The sequence below is a fragment of the Chaetomium globosum genome, genomic scaffold (genome assembly GCF_000143365.1).
Source record: "Chaetomium globosum CBS 148.51 scaffold_2 genomic scaffold, whole genome shotgun sequence".
Classification (NCBI taxonomy): Eukaryota; Fungi; Ascomycota; class Sordariomycetes; order Sordariales; family Chaetomiaceae; genus Chaetomium; species Chaetomium globosum.
Window position 1 is genome coordinate 832733 of NT_165977.1, and position 15950 is coordinate 848682.

General features: G+C 53.1%; 7 protein-coding genes across 7 annotated transcripts in view; 5 read left to right on the plus strand and 2 right to left on the minus strand.

Moving 5' to 3' along the window:
• Positions 1–1345, minus strand: part of CHGG_02392 (uncharacterized protein) — a gene marked incomplete at both ends in the record, with an annotated part of 2401 nt that extends 1056 nt beyond the window's left edge. The window contains 2 exons of the mRNA XM_001228907.1: positions 56–797; positions 862–1345. Coding sequence (XP_001228908.1) covers positions 56–797; positions 862–1345 — 1226 coding nt within the window. The remainder of the gene's footprint in view (positions 1–55; positions 798–861) is intronic.
• Positions 1346–3149: 1804 nt separating this feature from the next.
• Positions 3150–3926, plus strand: CHGG_02393 (uncharacterized protein; the record flags this gene model as incomplete). Its single annotated transcript, XM_001228908.1, has 1 exon — positions 3150–3926. The coding sequence occupies one exon, from the start codon at positions 3150–3152 to the stop codon at positions 3924–3926; it is 777 nt and encodes a 258-aa protein (XP_001228909.1).
• Positions 3927–4973: 1047 nt separating this feature from the next.
• CHGG_02394 (uncharacterized protein) lies at positions 4974–7413 on the plus strand (the record flags this gene model as incomplete). The annotated part of the gene is made up of 4 exons (XM_001228909.1): positions 4974–5643; positions 5710–5902; positions 5964–6249; positions 6946–7413. 4 exons carry the CDS (start codon positions 4974–4976, stop codon positions 7411–7413), a joined length of 1617 nt encoding a protein of 538 aa, XP_001228910.1.
• An 800-nt stretch (positions 7414–8213) lies between these two features.
• CHGG_02395 (uncharacterized protein) lies at positions 8214–8703 on the plus strand (the record flags this gene model as incomplete). Its single annotated transcript, XM_001228910.1, has 2 exons — positions 8214–8259; positions 8390–8703. 2 exons carry the CDS (start codon positions 8214–8216, stop codon positions 8701–8703), a joined length of 360 nt encoding a protein of 119 aa, XP_001228911.1.
• A 1321-nt stretch (positions 8704–10024) lies between these two features.
• On the plus strand, positions 10025–11393 carry CHGG_02396 (uncharacterized protein; the record flags this gene model as incomplete). Its single annotated transcript, XM_001228911.1, has 5 exons — positions 10025–10256; positions 10362–10556; positions 10648–10836; positions 11001–11248; positions 11331–11393. The coding sequence occupies 5 exons, from the start codon at positions 10025–10027 to the stop codon at positions 11391–11393; spliced, it is 927 nt and encodes a 308-aa protein (XP_001228912.1).
• Positions 11394–12662: 1269 nt separating this feature from the next.
• On the plus strand, positions 12663–14119 carry CHGG_02397 (uncharacterized protein; the record flags this gene model as incomplete). Its single annotated transcript, XM_001228912.1, has 3 exons — positions 12663–12782; positions 12971–13568; positions 13626–14119. 3 exons carry the CDS (start codon positions 12663–12665, stop codon positions 14117–14119), a joined length of 1212 nt encoding a protein of 403 aa, XP_001228913.1.
• Positions 14120–14420: 301 nt separating this feature from the next.
• The window catches only part of CHGG_02398 (uncharacterized protein), a gene marked incomplete at both ends in the record, with an annotated part of 6955 nt that continues 5425 nt past the window's right edge, over positions 14421–15950 (minus strand). Inside the window, 2 exons of the mRNA XM_001228913.1 lie at positions 14421–14819; positions 14878–15437. Of these exons, the coding sequence (XP_001228914.1) occupies positions 14421–14819; positions 14878–15437 (959 nt within the window). The remainder of the gene's footprint in view (positions 14820–14877; positions 15438–15950) is intronic.

The following is a 15950-nucleotide window of genomic DNA, read 5'->3' on the forward strand; positions in this document are numbered from 1 at the left end:
CCTTCTCGGTGAAGGCCTCTGGTTGGCTGCGTAGTCTTTCGCGCAATCATCGAACCATTTCAGGAAGCGGTCGCCACGGCATGACGCGGGCAGTCTTTTGATAGCTAGAGAAAGCTCGGTTTTGAGCTCCGCCTGAGTGGGATGGTCCCTCCGCGAAGCTGCCGCTACAAAGTCGTATTGAAGGGCGCTGACATGCAGGGTGAGGGCAAGAAGGGCCCGTTGGATGGTGCTATGGGCCGAGGCAACTCCAGCCTGGCGACGAAGTTCAACGGTACCCAACTCGGGTAGCGGCAGAAAGTTGCTCGACAAATATCTTTCAGCAGTGTCGGATGGATCCGGGTCTGTGACCTTCGCCCCTGCCATCAGACAGGCAAACATAGCGTACGCATACTTGGTTCTATCCTCCGAGGGATATCGTGCTGCAAACTTTTGAGCCGTTCCCGCTGCGGATTTGACTGCCTGGAAGACGGGGGCCCAGGTGTAGCGCGAAACAGTATTATACTCTGCATTTGCGAATACGGTGGCATTCGGCTGCGCGTATCTGTTGATCTTGCGCTCTTCTGGGAGGATAGTCTTGAGCGCTTCTTCCCAGAAGTGGCTGGCACAAGCAATCTGGACGAGCTGATCAAAGTTGTACTTGCTCGACTTGAGGGGGCCGGGCGAGACATGGACATGGCAAGCGCAGAAGGTGCTGGTCCAGAGCTCAAACTCCTCGGCCACGGCCGCGAAGACTTCGTGAATCTCTTGTCGCCACTGCCGCGCCGCTGACATGGGCGGAGAGATAATCTCAATTCCCCCTATGGTGGTTGCAATTAGTCCGTGAGCCATACAAAATAAGGGATGTGGCGAGTATGAACATACACCACTTGCGAGGCTCCGGGGGCTCTGTCAACGCCCACTCCTTTAGACTCGCGTCGGGCTCGCACTTCCAGTGGTGGTTAGGACCTAGGGCACCCTCGATTAACGCTTCGATGGCCTGGCCAACGCATTCTCGTTGCTTATCCTTCAGTGGCTGGTTGCCCTTTTCGTTACTGAGCGCAAAGTTCCAATTCCGCCAATACTCCTCGTCCAGCTGTTCTCCTCGTTGACGTCGGGTATAGATAGCCCTCTCGAGTTCGGGGCGGAGCTTGACAAAGATCTCGATCTCGACTCCAAAGAGGGGCTTCGGTCCATTTACAGCCACAGATGACGACGATGCGGCTGCGTTTGACGAAGATCGCGGCCTTCGAGTTGGCTGCGTCGCAGGCGTGGCTCTGCCGCTAGCGACGTTGGCGGGGGTTGTTGTGGGCGGTGCCCGTCTATTGCTCGAGGATGTCCCTCCTGTTGCCGTAGTTCTTGAACTCATGACTACCTAAGCAGGTAGAGGTAAGCAATTGCAAGAATCCAAAAAAAAAAAAAAAAAAAAAGATGTGTTCAAAAGGCTAGTGCTTGATGACGAGATTGGTGAAGATCTAAGCTTGGGGCTTGTAGTGATTTAAGGGCAAGGATCGGATGTCAGGGGAGAGCTGAGATGCCTGCAACAACCAGTGTTCAGGCGAGGAGAGGTGATATAGGTATTGAGTGGGAAATGACGTGATGATAACTGTTGTGAAGGTATGGTGATCCAGTTCCTCTTGTCCCGCTGTCCTTCTCCGTCAGTCGTGGGACGGATCGGACCTTTATACTAGTGGCTCCTCGGGAAACCTCCTCATGTCTTTGGACAAGGAGGCCACCTGGTGGTCACGTCTCGTACTGAGCCCACAATAAACACAGTAACCGGTATCCCAACTAGATGGCAGCCGACATTTGTCAAACATGCGGCCCTGGGCCATCGTGCTCACCTACGCCGGCCAGGCAATTCATCTCATCTCAAAATAATCCGCGACGTCAAGGACAAAGCCCGGGCACTTTTTAGTGCTTCTAAGCGGCCACTTGCCCCAGCCTACCTTGATGGTGAGAGACCGCACGTGTTAATAGAGGGACAGGATGATGGTAATGTAGCATGTTACGGCGTCTCCTCACTCTGTGTGGCAGTGTGGCGGGTCCAGGGGTCCTAATCCAACTACCCGATACGGACGCCAAGTTCGGACCAGGATGGAGTCGAAATCGGGAGGACAGAGCGGGCGGTCGCAAACGCCAGGGTCGTGAATCCTACCGCGCGGCGGGTGGGCATATGCCCGGTGGCACACCACTTTTGTTGTTTTTGGGCTGGCCGGAAAGGAGAAGAGGGCCAAGAAAAGAGAAATAGGCATGTCAGTTGCCCTACTGCATGCACGAGATTCCGAGTTATACATTGTCGTAGATCTAAATGTGTGATACCTAGTTCTATTCGCCGATTGGTCATGCGCTGAGATATCGATGGAGTCACCTCCTTTTCTGACAAAGTTTCTTGGTAAAAACAAGGATCGACATCATTTCTAAGCCTTATTTATCGACATCTCGACGCGCAGGGTGTATAGCAAAGTTAGGTCTACTACAATATATAAATATGAGGCTTGTGTATGTGGTAGGCGACTGCTATTGCGAGGTATTCTTCTGTTTGTTTTCTCCTTATCAGCCCGTCCAAAAACAACGGTGGTGCCGTGTCACCCGCGTGCGCGCATCGGGACGGCCCTGGGGTTTGTCGCACATAGCTACATCCCCGTCAGTCATTATTATTAGGATTACATGATCATTTTTCTAGTGTTGCTAGAGATTGGAGACCAAGGATTTTAAGATTGTTTATGTCTGCCCCATCAGAGACTGATTCGTGATAGGGCTATTCGTATGCTGACTCCTCGTAAAAACTGTTAGGATTCATACCATGTTTTCGGTGGCGCGGCCGCACTAGTTTCAACAATGTGGCGCCGGCTGACGGAAGTGCTTCAAGTCGGACTGTAACCGCAAGCTTACAACTGTGAGACGACGAGTGGAACGCGATGAGTGTCTCCCGTCTGCGGTTCTCAGGAGGGTATAAGAGCAAAAGGCATCCTCTTCCAATTCAGCTGTCCATCTTTGCTGCAAGAGCCGTATCAGTTAACCAAGTGCCGGCATCAATTACTTCGTACATTACCGTGACCTCAACCGACTACCGTATATTGCTGTTTCAAAGCTGCCTGTTTTATACCCACTCACCTCCCGTGAATATATACACATTCCACGCCGAGCCCCCACTTCTTCAGTATTTCATCATGGCCGACGCACCCCGCAAGAAGCAGCCTGCTCCCACCTCCGACACTCCTGCGACTCCCTCCAATACCGTCAAACCAGGGCCCACGAAGCCAAAAGTCACAAAGTCGACCGCGGCCCCTACCACTTCCGCTAAGACAGTTCCAGGTCCTTCTCCCCCTGCCAAATCTACTGCGACTTCCACTCCCGCCAAATCAACTGCAACTTCGACTTCTCCTGGTAATACCACCAAGCCTACCCCCACCACGGCCTCTACTAGCTCTACAAAATTAGGCTCGACTTCCGCGGCATCCGACAGCCATGGAACCGCGGCCCCCTCCGCCACCGGCGGAGCCAAGTCGGCTTCCGGTCCCCCCGCCCCAGTCAAGCGGGCATCCAGTTCATCGGAAAACGGGGACGCCGACAGCCAGCAGCAGAAGAAGGACACCTGGATGGAGGCGCACTGGAAGAAATGGTCCCCCCAGGCGGACAAGGACCGCTCCTACCCGGTGGTGTTTGACAAGTCGCCGCCGGCCGTCAAGGCCAAGCTGATCGCCCTCCTCGGCGGCACCGAGCCCAAGCTCACCACCATGGACACCTCGCTCTCCTACCTGGAGGCGGCGTCCGGCAAGGCCAACCCCGGCCCCGTCCAGGTCGCGTTCGTGGAGGCGGACGACTTCGATAAGATCTGTGAGGCGCTGGACGGGGATCGGATTATGATCAAGGTGCCCGTCAAGGACAGCAAGGCTACCAAGAAGCGCAGGGCGTTTGTGCCGACCAAGGAGATCAAGAAGGCGTAGAATCTTGGCACTGTTCTGGGACAAACCGGGAACAGGGGTAAATAGGGGGCGGGTGGAATGTCGTCGTGGATTCCGTTGTTTTCCCCTTCGCGTCTGGAACAGGGCTGACGGCGGGCAGGGGAGTAACTCGGGAATGAGGTTATCGCGGTGCAGGCATTGCTTAGGAGGATAGTTTAGAGACAAATACAATGGGATTTGGTCTGATACCTGAGCTTTCCCTTTTACTACATTATCCGCGGTATTGATATCTCCAGTCGTCGGCCATCCCCAATGGGAAAACGAGAATATGCACGCGGCACACGTGTTGAACAAGGATACGAGGAGTTTGGATTGCTTTAGTGTGTGTCGATTACTGATACGATACTGGTTTCCGGTCAACCCAACTGCTACGTTGGCCACATCATTAACATGGGAAATCCCACGTGCTTTCAAGTGTGGGTGGTCGGTAATCCGCGGGTGCCCGGCGAGTTAACGACTTCCAGTTATTGATCAACAAATCAAGTTAGTTAATGATTGTGTTGAAAGGAAACGTCTCGATTGCTCCGTTGATTACCAAGGTGCCTTAGCCGATTCAAACCTCGGCAACCAGCTTTCCAGCTGCTGTTACACATAGGCATCTTCAATGTCGTTATTCAATGGACCGGGTGATTCGGATCGAGTCATTGACTCATGGGTAATTTCCTATATAAAGGTCCAAGATCAACGTTGGTTCTGTCCCCGCCAACTTGCTCCAGAAACTAGCCTTATTAGGGGTAGACCGCCTTGATTTCGCGGGACCTCAGTCCTTGGCGTCAGCAGAAGTGGATGCATTGTTAATCCTCCCTGACAAATCCACCCCTGCATTGTGTGAAGCGCCAGACATTGCCCTTTACGGGCAGACGTAAACAGTACAGGTTAGGGGGGTCTCACTTTTGAGTGCTGTATTGCTGCAATTATAAAAGCCTCATCGTCCCCCAGAGACCATGGATTTTGGCGGCCGACCTGACAGCATCTCCCGCTCCAATATACTCTCACGGTGACATACCACAGCACCAAACAGCACCAACAATGGTCAACGCTGGCTTCGGGCTCGTGCCGGCCGGCATCCCGGGCACCCCGGTCCCCTTTAGCCTCCATATTCCGAACAAGGACATCAACCAGCTCACCACCCTCGTCAAGCATTCCGTCATCCCGGAGCCTTCGTTTTACAACACGCACAACTTCACAGACGGGGCCGAGTATGCCTTCGGCGCCTCGAGGGAGTGGTTTGCCCACGCCGCCAATGTCTGGACCAACGACTTCGACTGGCGCACCCACGAGAAGTACTGGAACACGTTCCCCCAGTTCACCATCAACGTGACGGCACCCTCGGACGGTCAGGTGTTCAACCTGCATTTCGCCGGCTTGTTCTCCAGCAAGTCAGATGCCATCCCCATCATTCTCTCCCACGGCTGGCCAAGCTCCTGGCTGGACTTCATCCCCATCTTTGAGCTGCTCGCCGAAAAGTACACCCCCGAGACACTACCGTACCACGTCATCACGCCGTCCATCCCGGACTATGGACTCTCCACCCGCAGCGGGCTAACGGAGACGGAACTGGATTTCGCCAAGGCCGGCGAGGCGCTCAACGAGCTGATGAAGGCGCTGGGCTTTGACGCGTACATTGCGCAGGGCGGGGACGTGGGATCGGGCATCACGGCCGCGATCGCCACGCACGACGAGTGCAAGGCTGTTCACTGTAAGCCGGCACCCTTCCCCTCTAATTACTACTCTAGGGATCCCTCACGATACTGACATACCGCAGTCAACAACTTCCTTCTCACGGCCTCGGAACGGGCAGTCGTCGCAGACCTGCCCGTCACCCCCGAGGAGGAGCAGTCACTCGCGCTCGCCGCGAGTTATCTCTACTCGGGTACCGGCTACATGCTGGAGCAGGGGACCAAGCCTAGCACGATTTCGCTGGTGCTGATGTCAAACCCGCTCGCCATGCTGGGATGGTGGGTTTGCCCCCCAACAGCCCTTGTCGTTTGATGTCATCTCCAACTAACGTCGCAACAGGATCGGTGCTATGTACGCCGAAGGCACCAACACCCCACTCAACGTAATCCTCCAGCAGGTATCCTGGTACTGGTACACGAAGTCCTTCGGCCGCTCGATGTGGGCGTACCGCAACGGCTGGGAGGCGCTGCTGCGCGACGTGAAGGACAGGATTCCTTCCCCTCTGGCGATCACCAACAAGCCCATCGGGTATTCGTCGTTCCCGGCGGAGGTGTTGACGGTGGCGAAGTCGTGGCTGGAGCACTGGTTCCCGGAGAATCTGGTTTTCTTCCGGGCTCATGACAAGGTACGTCAGCTTTTGTGTGAAGTATCTCGAGTTCTGGGCTAACTTGGGATAGGGTGGCCACTTTGCGGCCTTTGAGCTGCCCGAGGTGTTTTGGCAGGATGTAGAGGACTTCGTTACTGCTGTCAAGGCAAAGGTTGAGTTTTAAGGGGCCTGGTGTTCGTGAGAGGGTGGCATTAGCTGTCGGGTGCCAGTGAAACAGTGAAGAGGGCAAGGCAAATGCCCCCTTCAATGAGAAATCAAAGACAGCTTTCCCATATCTTTCTATTCACTCACATTTCGGTGTTTTTGCTGTTAAGCTTCTACCTCCGGCTAAACCTGTGAGTTGTCTCGGTTATGACATGCCTAAATAGGTAAGGTACGGACGTAGGACCAGCTGAGTTTACAGGGTATTCCTGTATAAAGAAGAACGGCATGGGGCCAATACTGTCGCTAGAACGGATGGGATAGTCAATTTCCGGTGCGGACCTAAATTTAGATAACTGCATGGAGATGCATGTGGGCACCAGGGCACCGGTTTAGAATGGCATGGAGAACACAGTAGTTATGTGGGTTTATAGGACTAATCATCCCGGCACCCCAAGAGGGAATACGTGGATAGGTATCTACATCAATACTGAGTCCGTAACTATGTATGAATAGCTTATCCATTACGTGGCTTGCATCTTAGTTTCAAATTACTAACTAATTAATGCGTAGGCTTGGAAAGCCAGGTGGTTAAAGGAACGGGACGGCAGGGCAATCACCAGGCCGGCGGACGACTTTGACCATCAGCAGGAGACGCTATTCCGGAACGAAACCCTAAGGAGGCACGACGGTCTCAGCAAGGCAAAGAGCTCACTGCTGATTCAAATCCGGACGGGAGCGATAGGCTTACGGGACTTCTTGTTTACACGGGGAGTCCCGGAGGTTCTGACTCCTGCCTGCGAGTGTGGCGAGGGACGAGAGACTGCCGAACACCTGGTAGTGTGGTGTTTGGCCCCACCGTTGACTAGAAGATGGGAGAGAACTGGAATTCGGACACGACGGGACTTTTACTCTGTTCTACACGGCATTAATCCCACGACTGCACGGCTCGCGAGGAGAGTTCTCGACTGGCTGATGGACTCGGGGAAGCTGCCGATGTACAACTTAGCCAGGAGGCTCGAGCTGGAAGCGGCGGCCTGAAGCGCCCCCGTTCGGAGGCCAGGGGGCCTCCTCTCTTTGTATATGTGGGCTCACTAAAACGCATCGCTCCTTGATTGTTGGTATGGGTTTTTCACCCGGCCCGGGAGGGCACGGTTTTCCTGTACACTAAATAGCAGAGGGTCCGGCACGCCCTAGGGCATAGCGGAGTATGAATAATAATAATAATAATTAATGCGTATATATATGTGTGTGTGTTTGAATCGTAGCGCCGGTGGAATACCCGAAATATCTCACGCGGTCATCGTTCAAGTCTGAACTTGTTTCCGTTGGCCGTAACTAACTAACTAACTATCGGAACTCTCACTGTTTAGGTAATCTTGCTTATTGCGTCAAACAACGAAGCTGATCCAACATAAATTATCCCTCTTAATGTACCATTATTTCCCAAAGAGCAATAACCCTCTTACACAGGTTGCTCTAGGTTGGTAAATTCAAACCTCAAGGGCATTAAGTCGTTTATCTTATTTATCTCAATGACATGAATTCTTTCGGGCTGTCAGAGTTTCAAGCTGGCGCCGGAGTGGGAGTATTTCGTGCTGTTTGGCGACGCTGAGGAAGGCTTCGACATACGCAATTTGGCGCATGATATCCAGAGCCTCCGGTGAGGGGAGCCGAGGTGAAATCATGATGGCGGATATGGTAGATTGGTAGCCGGTTTACTGGAAAAAAGACGGAACTGAGGGTCGCTGAGGGCCCTGTCTGAAACACTTTGAGAGACTGAAGGGTTCACGTATAGCTTGCTTGTTCGACATTGTTTCTTATATACTCTGGATCGAACAATGCCGGTGTGGTGCACCGACTACCCAATCAGGATGGTCGTTAAATGTAGCACAATGCATTAATTAACCTTAAACCAGGGCCGCTGTTCTGGCTGCCTTTGTTCCCCTCTTTGTTCCCTAATTCCCGCTCCGCCCAAATCAAACAATGATGGCTTCGACAACAACCACCTTCACAGGCAAGAAGTTTGACCGGCAGCTTTTCGAGTCCGTCCTCAAGCGTCGCTTCTTCTTCACTGAGGCATTTGAGATCTACCGGTTGTCTCCAAACTTCAAAGGTGACAACCGTGGGCTCTTTGACTATGCCACCCCAGGATGCGCCCTGCAAACCAATATCGTGGACATGTGGAGGAAGCACTTCGTTCTTGAGGAGAACATGCTGGAATTGGATTGCACTGTCATCACACCCGAGCTTGTGCTGAAGACAAGCGGGCATGTTGACAAGTTGACGGACTGGATGTGCAAGGACCCGATCAAAGGCGAGCATCCCTAAACGCTGCCCATGGATGGATTTACTAAACTATGCCTTTTTGGCCGGCTTTAATAGGAGATTACCTGCGAGCAGACCATCTCGTTGAGAACGTCCTGAAAGCGCGCCTTGACCGGGGTACCCGAGGACTCGCCAAAGATTTACCCAGATTAGACCAAGCAACCATTGACGAGTACAATGGGATAATTAGTTACAACAGAAGAACCCTTTGAAGATCGTCCTGGATCCCGGACCAAGATCACCTACGATGCTGAGGGCGTTCTTACCATCTGGAAGATCCTGGTACGCGCCAAGACTAAGGAGGAATTTGTGAGGATCTGGACATGGCTTATTGCGGAGTTCTCCGACCAGGAGGAGATCCTGCAGTATCTCCAGGCTGAATGGCTCCCTCTGAGAGAACAATGGGCGGAATACTGTACTCGGAGGTACCTGAACTTCTCCCAATCGGTCACGTCTCAGACTGAGTCCTCTAACTTCAACATCAAGAGTTATCTGCTAACCGTCAAAAGCGATTTCTTACGCTTGACAAAAGCTCTCAAAGAAATGTGCCAGAGTCAGCTCCGCAACTACAATCAAGAGGTGGCAAAGCAGATAACGAGGATTAATATGGACTACTTACACCAAGATTACCTAGGTGATCTCCCTTGAGCCGTCTCTCTCAAAGCTCCAGAGCATATTACTCGCGAGAAACGGCACGCGCAGAAGGCATTGAACAATGCCCTCGATATAGGATCCGAAGAAGTCCCAGTCTGCGATGATTCCTGTACAATACAGCTACAGTTTCGTCTGCCTTGCCGGCATACTATTCACCAGCGATTGAAGGATAAGGAGCCTCTTACTTTGCAGGATCTTGATCCACGCTGGCTCCTTGATTCGAGGATCGATTGTCAAGAGAGATATATTCGAATCAGGGACCCCAATCCAGCTGAACGGCGACGTGGGCGTCCCAAAAATGAGCCCATACCAGTCACCAGAGAACTCTTCCTCCCCGGCCAAGTCAGCCTTCGACCTCCAGCCTCACAGAGAGGTAACCGACAGTCCCAACGAAGTCGGAGAGGCAGTCGGCGCGCCCGCAACCCAAGAGCGGCTCGAGGCCACGCATCAACTGGAAGACTCAATCCGAGTGTGAGACGGCGCCTGTCGTACTGAAATGGATACAGGGGTCACAAGTCATGATGGTGGCTGTCAGGGAGCCTGGTGGCTAACAGGGAGCCCTGCAGCCCCATCTCTCTCTCTGTATATAGAAACAGAGCCTCCCACCATCTGGAAGCTCTGATCACTGCAAGCAACCTTACACAAACCATGCATAACCACGTTATTCAACATGTCGCAATGGGAGATAGAACCAGAACAGCTGGATGATCTCGAATCCAGGCCTGAAATCGATTCGGAGCTGGAACCAGAGATTATAGTCAATACTTGGAGTGGAAAGGACCCAGAACGCGGACCTGAGAACGCCCCAAGGATCTCCGGGCCGGCTAGAAGTCAGGGTGCCGTCCCCAACAGGGTCCGGAATCAATCCATTTCCTCCCATCTCCCCGTAACGACATTGCAGTGTAATTGCACCTTACATAATCCAGGGCTGCATTGAATTGATCCATCGAAGGCAGAGATGGAAATGGATTGAAATATATTGCACTGCCAAGATTTTCTAAATACAGTCATCCACTTCCATGTTTTCGTCTGCCTTCCATGCCAGTATTGGATCGAGATCGCGAACCACGCCGGCGTCGTACCAACTTCGGAGGATCTGGCAGAGAGATATGGTGTTCGCTTGCAGCCGGTTTCGCAGAGGGATAACCATGTGGCCAGTAATACTGAACAAGCGCCCAACTTCCGCGCTCATGGGGAGTATTGTATGTAGATCCAACACCATACGCGAAAGCCGCGGATAAGTCTTCCTCCTCTTGTGCCAGTAAACGCGAGGATCCTCTACCTGCTCATCAGGGTCGGCCGTCTCCAACTGCCAACGCTCAAACTCGTCAAGCTCAACCGGCGCTGGCGACGGCGAGTGTGATGGAGAGGAGCATGCCGAGCTTTCCAATCCTCGCTTCTGGCTTCTAAAAGCCGCAAACCTGTTGGTCGAGAGGCGCGGGACCTTCAGAGGCGGTTCTGAAGGCTCGTCTACCGCGGCTGGTAAGTCTCGATATTGTTGTATCCAGAGGTCTCGAACTTGTTGCTTCGCCGGCTCGATCCAGCCAGGATGGTGGTCGCGCCACGCCTCGAATCTATCCCATCGGTATTTGGGGTGTAGCGCGGCAGCGGCATAGATAAGGGGGGACTCGCCGATCTTCTCGTAGTACTTGTTCAGCTTTATCCACACGTTGTTGAGGTTGACGGCGACGTGCTTGCCGTCATCACCAAGCTGTTCGACTCTCTTCTTCGCCTCTTCGAGAGAGTCGAGGAGAAACTCATACCCATCAAGGAGATCCCAGCTTGCCCCTTGAATCAGACTAATCACCTCGTCGCCTTCGCTGCCCTTTCTCTCACGAGCTTGACCGTCGCCCTGCAGAGCCTTGAGAAGAAGGCCCTTCTCGAGAGCATCTTGGTAGGATTTGGCTGTATATCCTTGCCTTTTTGAAGTCTTGTCACAAACTATTACAATAAGGTCGCTCTTCCCACCCCTCCAGATCATTCCCCAGACCATGACAGTGATATTCGCCTTCACATGGTTCCGGAGGTTGACAAATTGAGGGTCGAACTTCTCAGAAGGGAAACGGAATACCCAGGCAGTCGGATTTGAGGTGTTGTTTTGGCATGAACACTCGTCTGAGAACATAGTCTGTTACCGTTAGAGATGGCAAAAACAGGGTAAGACTTTGAGCAACAAATCTGGAGGAACTCTTCGAGATTATTATTATTATTATTATTTCTCTTATCACGCTAGGTACTAAGCACATGCGGTCCCTCAGCAATTAACTCGGTAGGAAAAACCATGCCTAAGCTGGATGAAAACCTCCGCACCTTCGTTGCGGCCTTGCCGCTACCCCGTGGATCCATCTCCTCGAAAGGGCTCACCCACCTTCCGAGGTCAAAGTAACGAAATAGATAAAATGAGTCGTAACCTCTGTTCCATCGATGCCCTTCTGCTACTCCGCTTCGGCCCCGCCGCGGGCCTCTTCGTTGTTCTCATTTTCCAGCTCCACCGCCAGCCGGAACTCGTTCAGCCTCCCCAGCCCAAGCACCCACCCCACCACTATGGCAGCCTTCTCCACGTCATCTAGCCACTCCAGTAGCTCTGCGCCGTCGTCTGGCCCAGGGATGAGGTTTATCTGCGGCTCCGTTGCATTCGAGTACGAGGTGTTCGAATGTCTCGCGCGCCATACCGCAGCGGCATACCGGCGTTACTACCTCGGGGACCCTCCTAGTAAAGAGGAACCCTACTCTTCGAGATTGTCGAGCTGGTCGCAGACAAAATTGTACCTATCCTTTGCCACTTCTTTTGTCAAAGGAATTCGCTTCATTGCTCTCCATTTGCGCATGTTGTGGTGGCGGAGACAGCGGCGTATTGTCGAGTACGAGACAGGCGTTCCTGTGACATGCAGGAGTGCCTTTTTAGCAAGCTTCCTGTTCCTTTTGATGAGACTTAGAATATACCGCTTCTCTCTCCGTGCAAGTACCTCGGGCCGCCCGCTACGAGGTCTGGGACGGAAAGATTCGTGAGTTTTGAACTGCTGAACCGCACCTTGGACGGCTGTGACGGCAGCTGCCGTCGGAGTGCACTGTGGCTCCACTTGGTTGGGCACGTGGCCACACGCGCTGGCATTTAACTCCTGTATCGCGAGAGCTCTTCCAGCTTCTCTTCCTTTTCTCCCCATCTTGTGATTAGCGGAATAGAGTCTCATCGGCAGTGCCCTCGCGCCTCGCCTAAATGTCCCTCGTCTCTCACAACGGCCGTCTTCGACACGCGAAAGAGCTCCCCGACCTCGCGCTGGGTCCGGCCGGTGGAAATGAGCGTACAAATGGCTGCACGGAGCTCTGGCAATAACTCCTGGTTCGGCTGCCTCCTGGCGGCCATTTTGGCTGCGAAATCAGCTAAATTGAGCGTCATGGCGAGGAGTGGTGGCAGGTTGAAGATGATGGTAGTCAACGCGGTCGCGTCGCGTGCTTTAATTGGGTGGGGTTTGGATTCAGACTTTTGGACCCGCACTGTACTTACCTCCCCAACCCTCTCCAGGTCTGCCCCTCATCAGATCCGAGTCGCATTTTTTCGACCTCTGCTACCCACGTTACCCGTTCTTATTTTCCCGACTAGACCTTTACCACTTAGGCCAGAATGTGCGATTACAACATTGACCCTCAAGGTGATGTCATTCTCACCTTGACAAACCCCAACGCCCCGATCCCTTTCTGTAAACCGAATCTTTGGTTTGGAATAGCACCGTCGCACGCGTCGGTGACTTTCCTGGTCTCATCGCGCCACCTCGTATTGGCCTCGCCTGTATTCAAGGCAATGCTAACTGGTGGCTGGAGCGAAGGGGACAAGAAGGATGGCCAGTATAACATCCGTGCCGAGGGATGGGATACCGAGGCTTTCAGGACTGTCATGAACGTCCTTCATGGCCGATATCGCCAGGTCTATTACAAGAACGCCATACCGAACACACTGGAAACGCTGGTTAGGATAGGGGCCATCGTTGATTATTATAAGATCCACGAAGCGTTCGAACCCATGGCGTTTCTGTGGACCCGAACACTCAAGTTTATGGCCCCTAGCGTTTCGTTTTCCCCCGAAGATATTTTATGGATCATGATCTCATGGGTTTTTAAAGACGGCGAAACGTTTCGGCAGACCACCAAGGCTGCTATCTTGTGGGGAAAAGGGGATATAATGGCACAAGGTCTTCCAATACCACCACCTATTATCGGTAGGTTTTCGCTTTGACTTACAAAGTTTTGACAGCAACGGTTAAGCTAACGTATAGACCGTATCAATCAACGCCGCAAAGAATCCCTCGATGCGATTGCCGCCGCGCTCCAGAACCTCCAAAAAGACTATGCCGAGGGTCGTGAGGGCTGCAGCTTTGAATGCAGCGCCATCCAACTCGGTGCCTTGACCAAAAATATGCACGACCTCGATCTCGTGGGACATGGTCCCAAGTCACCATTCGGGGGGGGCGTCTGTGTTGTGGAGGTGGTAGAAAAAATAAAAGACATGAAATCGCCAACTTGGCACACTGCAGTTAGCAGAAGTGCGAGGAGAGGGTTGCCTGCTCACGCTAGAACATCCGAGTCCACTTGGGAGGAACACCAGTGCCTCCAGAGAGAACGAAGCGATGACAATGTCATTCAGCCTGGTGTTGGGAGCACTACAAGGAAGGCGCTTGCCGATCTTCCCAGACATCTCAGCGTGTGTATCAAAGACAAAATCGAAGGACTGTGCTTAGCGGATTTCACATCGGACGACAAAAAGGAGTAAGCCGACGCAGCTCGTCGCGGCGACCCACGAGCTGGCGGACCTGCGTACATATTCTCGGTAGGAGTTGGGTCTCGAGTGAGAGAAAGACTGGCTGCAGGGGTCAACCGCTGAGCAAAACGCGGATGCTCCGTTGGGGTCGGTCTGGGAGCGAGTGGTAGATTCTCGGTGTCGGATAGCTTGTTGGAGGGTTGGGTTCTCGCTCAGAGGGGCGTTCTCGGTAAAACTACCTACCTACTATGTGTCTTTTCTTTTCCTTTTTTTTTTTTTTTCAGGAGGCACAATGATGAACTAGAAAGCTGTGTTATTTAGTGCTGTACTTATCTTCTTCCTGTCCACGGAATGGCAGCATCTTTCGCATGACTTGGTCCCACCCCTCGGTCCCCTCCACCAACCCCTTGATAGCCGCTACAACATCTTCCTCCGACCCTCTGACTTGAAACATGGAATCCCGCTCCCGCAAGGTCACTGACCCGTCTCTCAGCGTTTGAAAGTCAACTGTTACACCCAGCGGGATTCCCAGTTCATCGTTTCGGGCACATCGCTTGCCGATGGATGCGCTCGACGCATCGATGATGTTTGTGATGCCCATCTTGCGCAGCCGGGCGGAGAGCTTGTGAGTGATGGGATTGAGTTGGGGGTTGGAATAGAGAGGGACGATCAGAACTTTGTTGGGTGCCACGGCAAGAGGCAAGGAAAAGACCTAAGAATCGCTATCAGCTACAGTCAGAGGCAACAGGACGGTGGTGCTTAGTGCTCACCGCTCTGGCAGCATCGTCAGGTCGATACCAGTACACTTGTTCCAGCAGACTGTAGAGGATTCGCCCGATGCCAAAGGACGGCTCATTCACGTTTGGGGTGTATTCGCGAGTGTTCTGAAAGCGAGTAATTTTAAAAATCGATAAAAGCTCTTTCGTTAACTCCACTCGCGTGGTCCCGTCAGATAGAGGTGGTGTCTCGATGGCCACGGCCCCGTTCTCCTCGAGTTCAGAAGCCAGTCGTTCAAGGGCAGCTTGATCCAAAGCTTCGATGGCCGACTGGATTGCCTTAGCAACTTTCTTGAAACGTGGCCCAGCACGCTTCTGATCAAGAGTTGCCTGCCACTCTTCCAGCTTTATAGGTTCTGGAAGCGGCTCCTTGACGGCTAAAGAGGTACCGGTGTACTCGGCATGCACCGTCAAGTCATACGCGCTGCGGTCAGCGAGACCAACGCACTCGATCCAGCCGTGGCTCGTGAGGAGTTCCGCATCCCAGAAATCGCAAGCGTAGTGCGCCATCTCGTTGGCGAGATGCTGTCTGAACCGCACTTTGGACCATTCGACTCCGAGTTTGGTAAGAAATATTAACTATTATTATTATTATTCATACTCCGCTATGCCCTAGGGCGTGCCGGACCCTCTGCTATTTAGTGTACAGGAAAACCGTGCCCTCCCAGGCCGGATGAAAAACCCGTACCAACAATCAAGGAGCGATGCGTTTTAGTGAGCCTACATAGACAAAGAGAGGAGGCCTCCTGGCCTCCTAACGGGGGCGCTTCAGGCCGCCGCTTCCAGCTCAAGCCTCCTGGCTAAGCTGTACATCGGCAGCTTCCCCGTGTCCATCAGCCAGTCGAGGATCCTCCTCGCAAGCCGTGCAGTCGTGGGATTGATGCCGTGTAGAGCAGAGTAAAAGTCCCGTCGTGTCCGAATTCCAGTCCTCTCCCATCTTCGAGCCAATGGTGGGGCCAAACACCACACTACTAGGTGTTCGGCAGTCTCTCGTCCCTCGCCACACTCGCAGGCAGGAGTCAGAACTAACGGGGACTCCCCGTGTGAACAAGAAGTCCCGTAGGCCT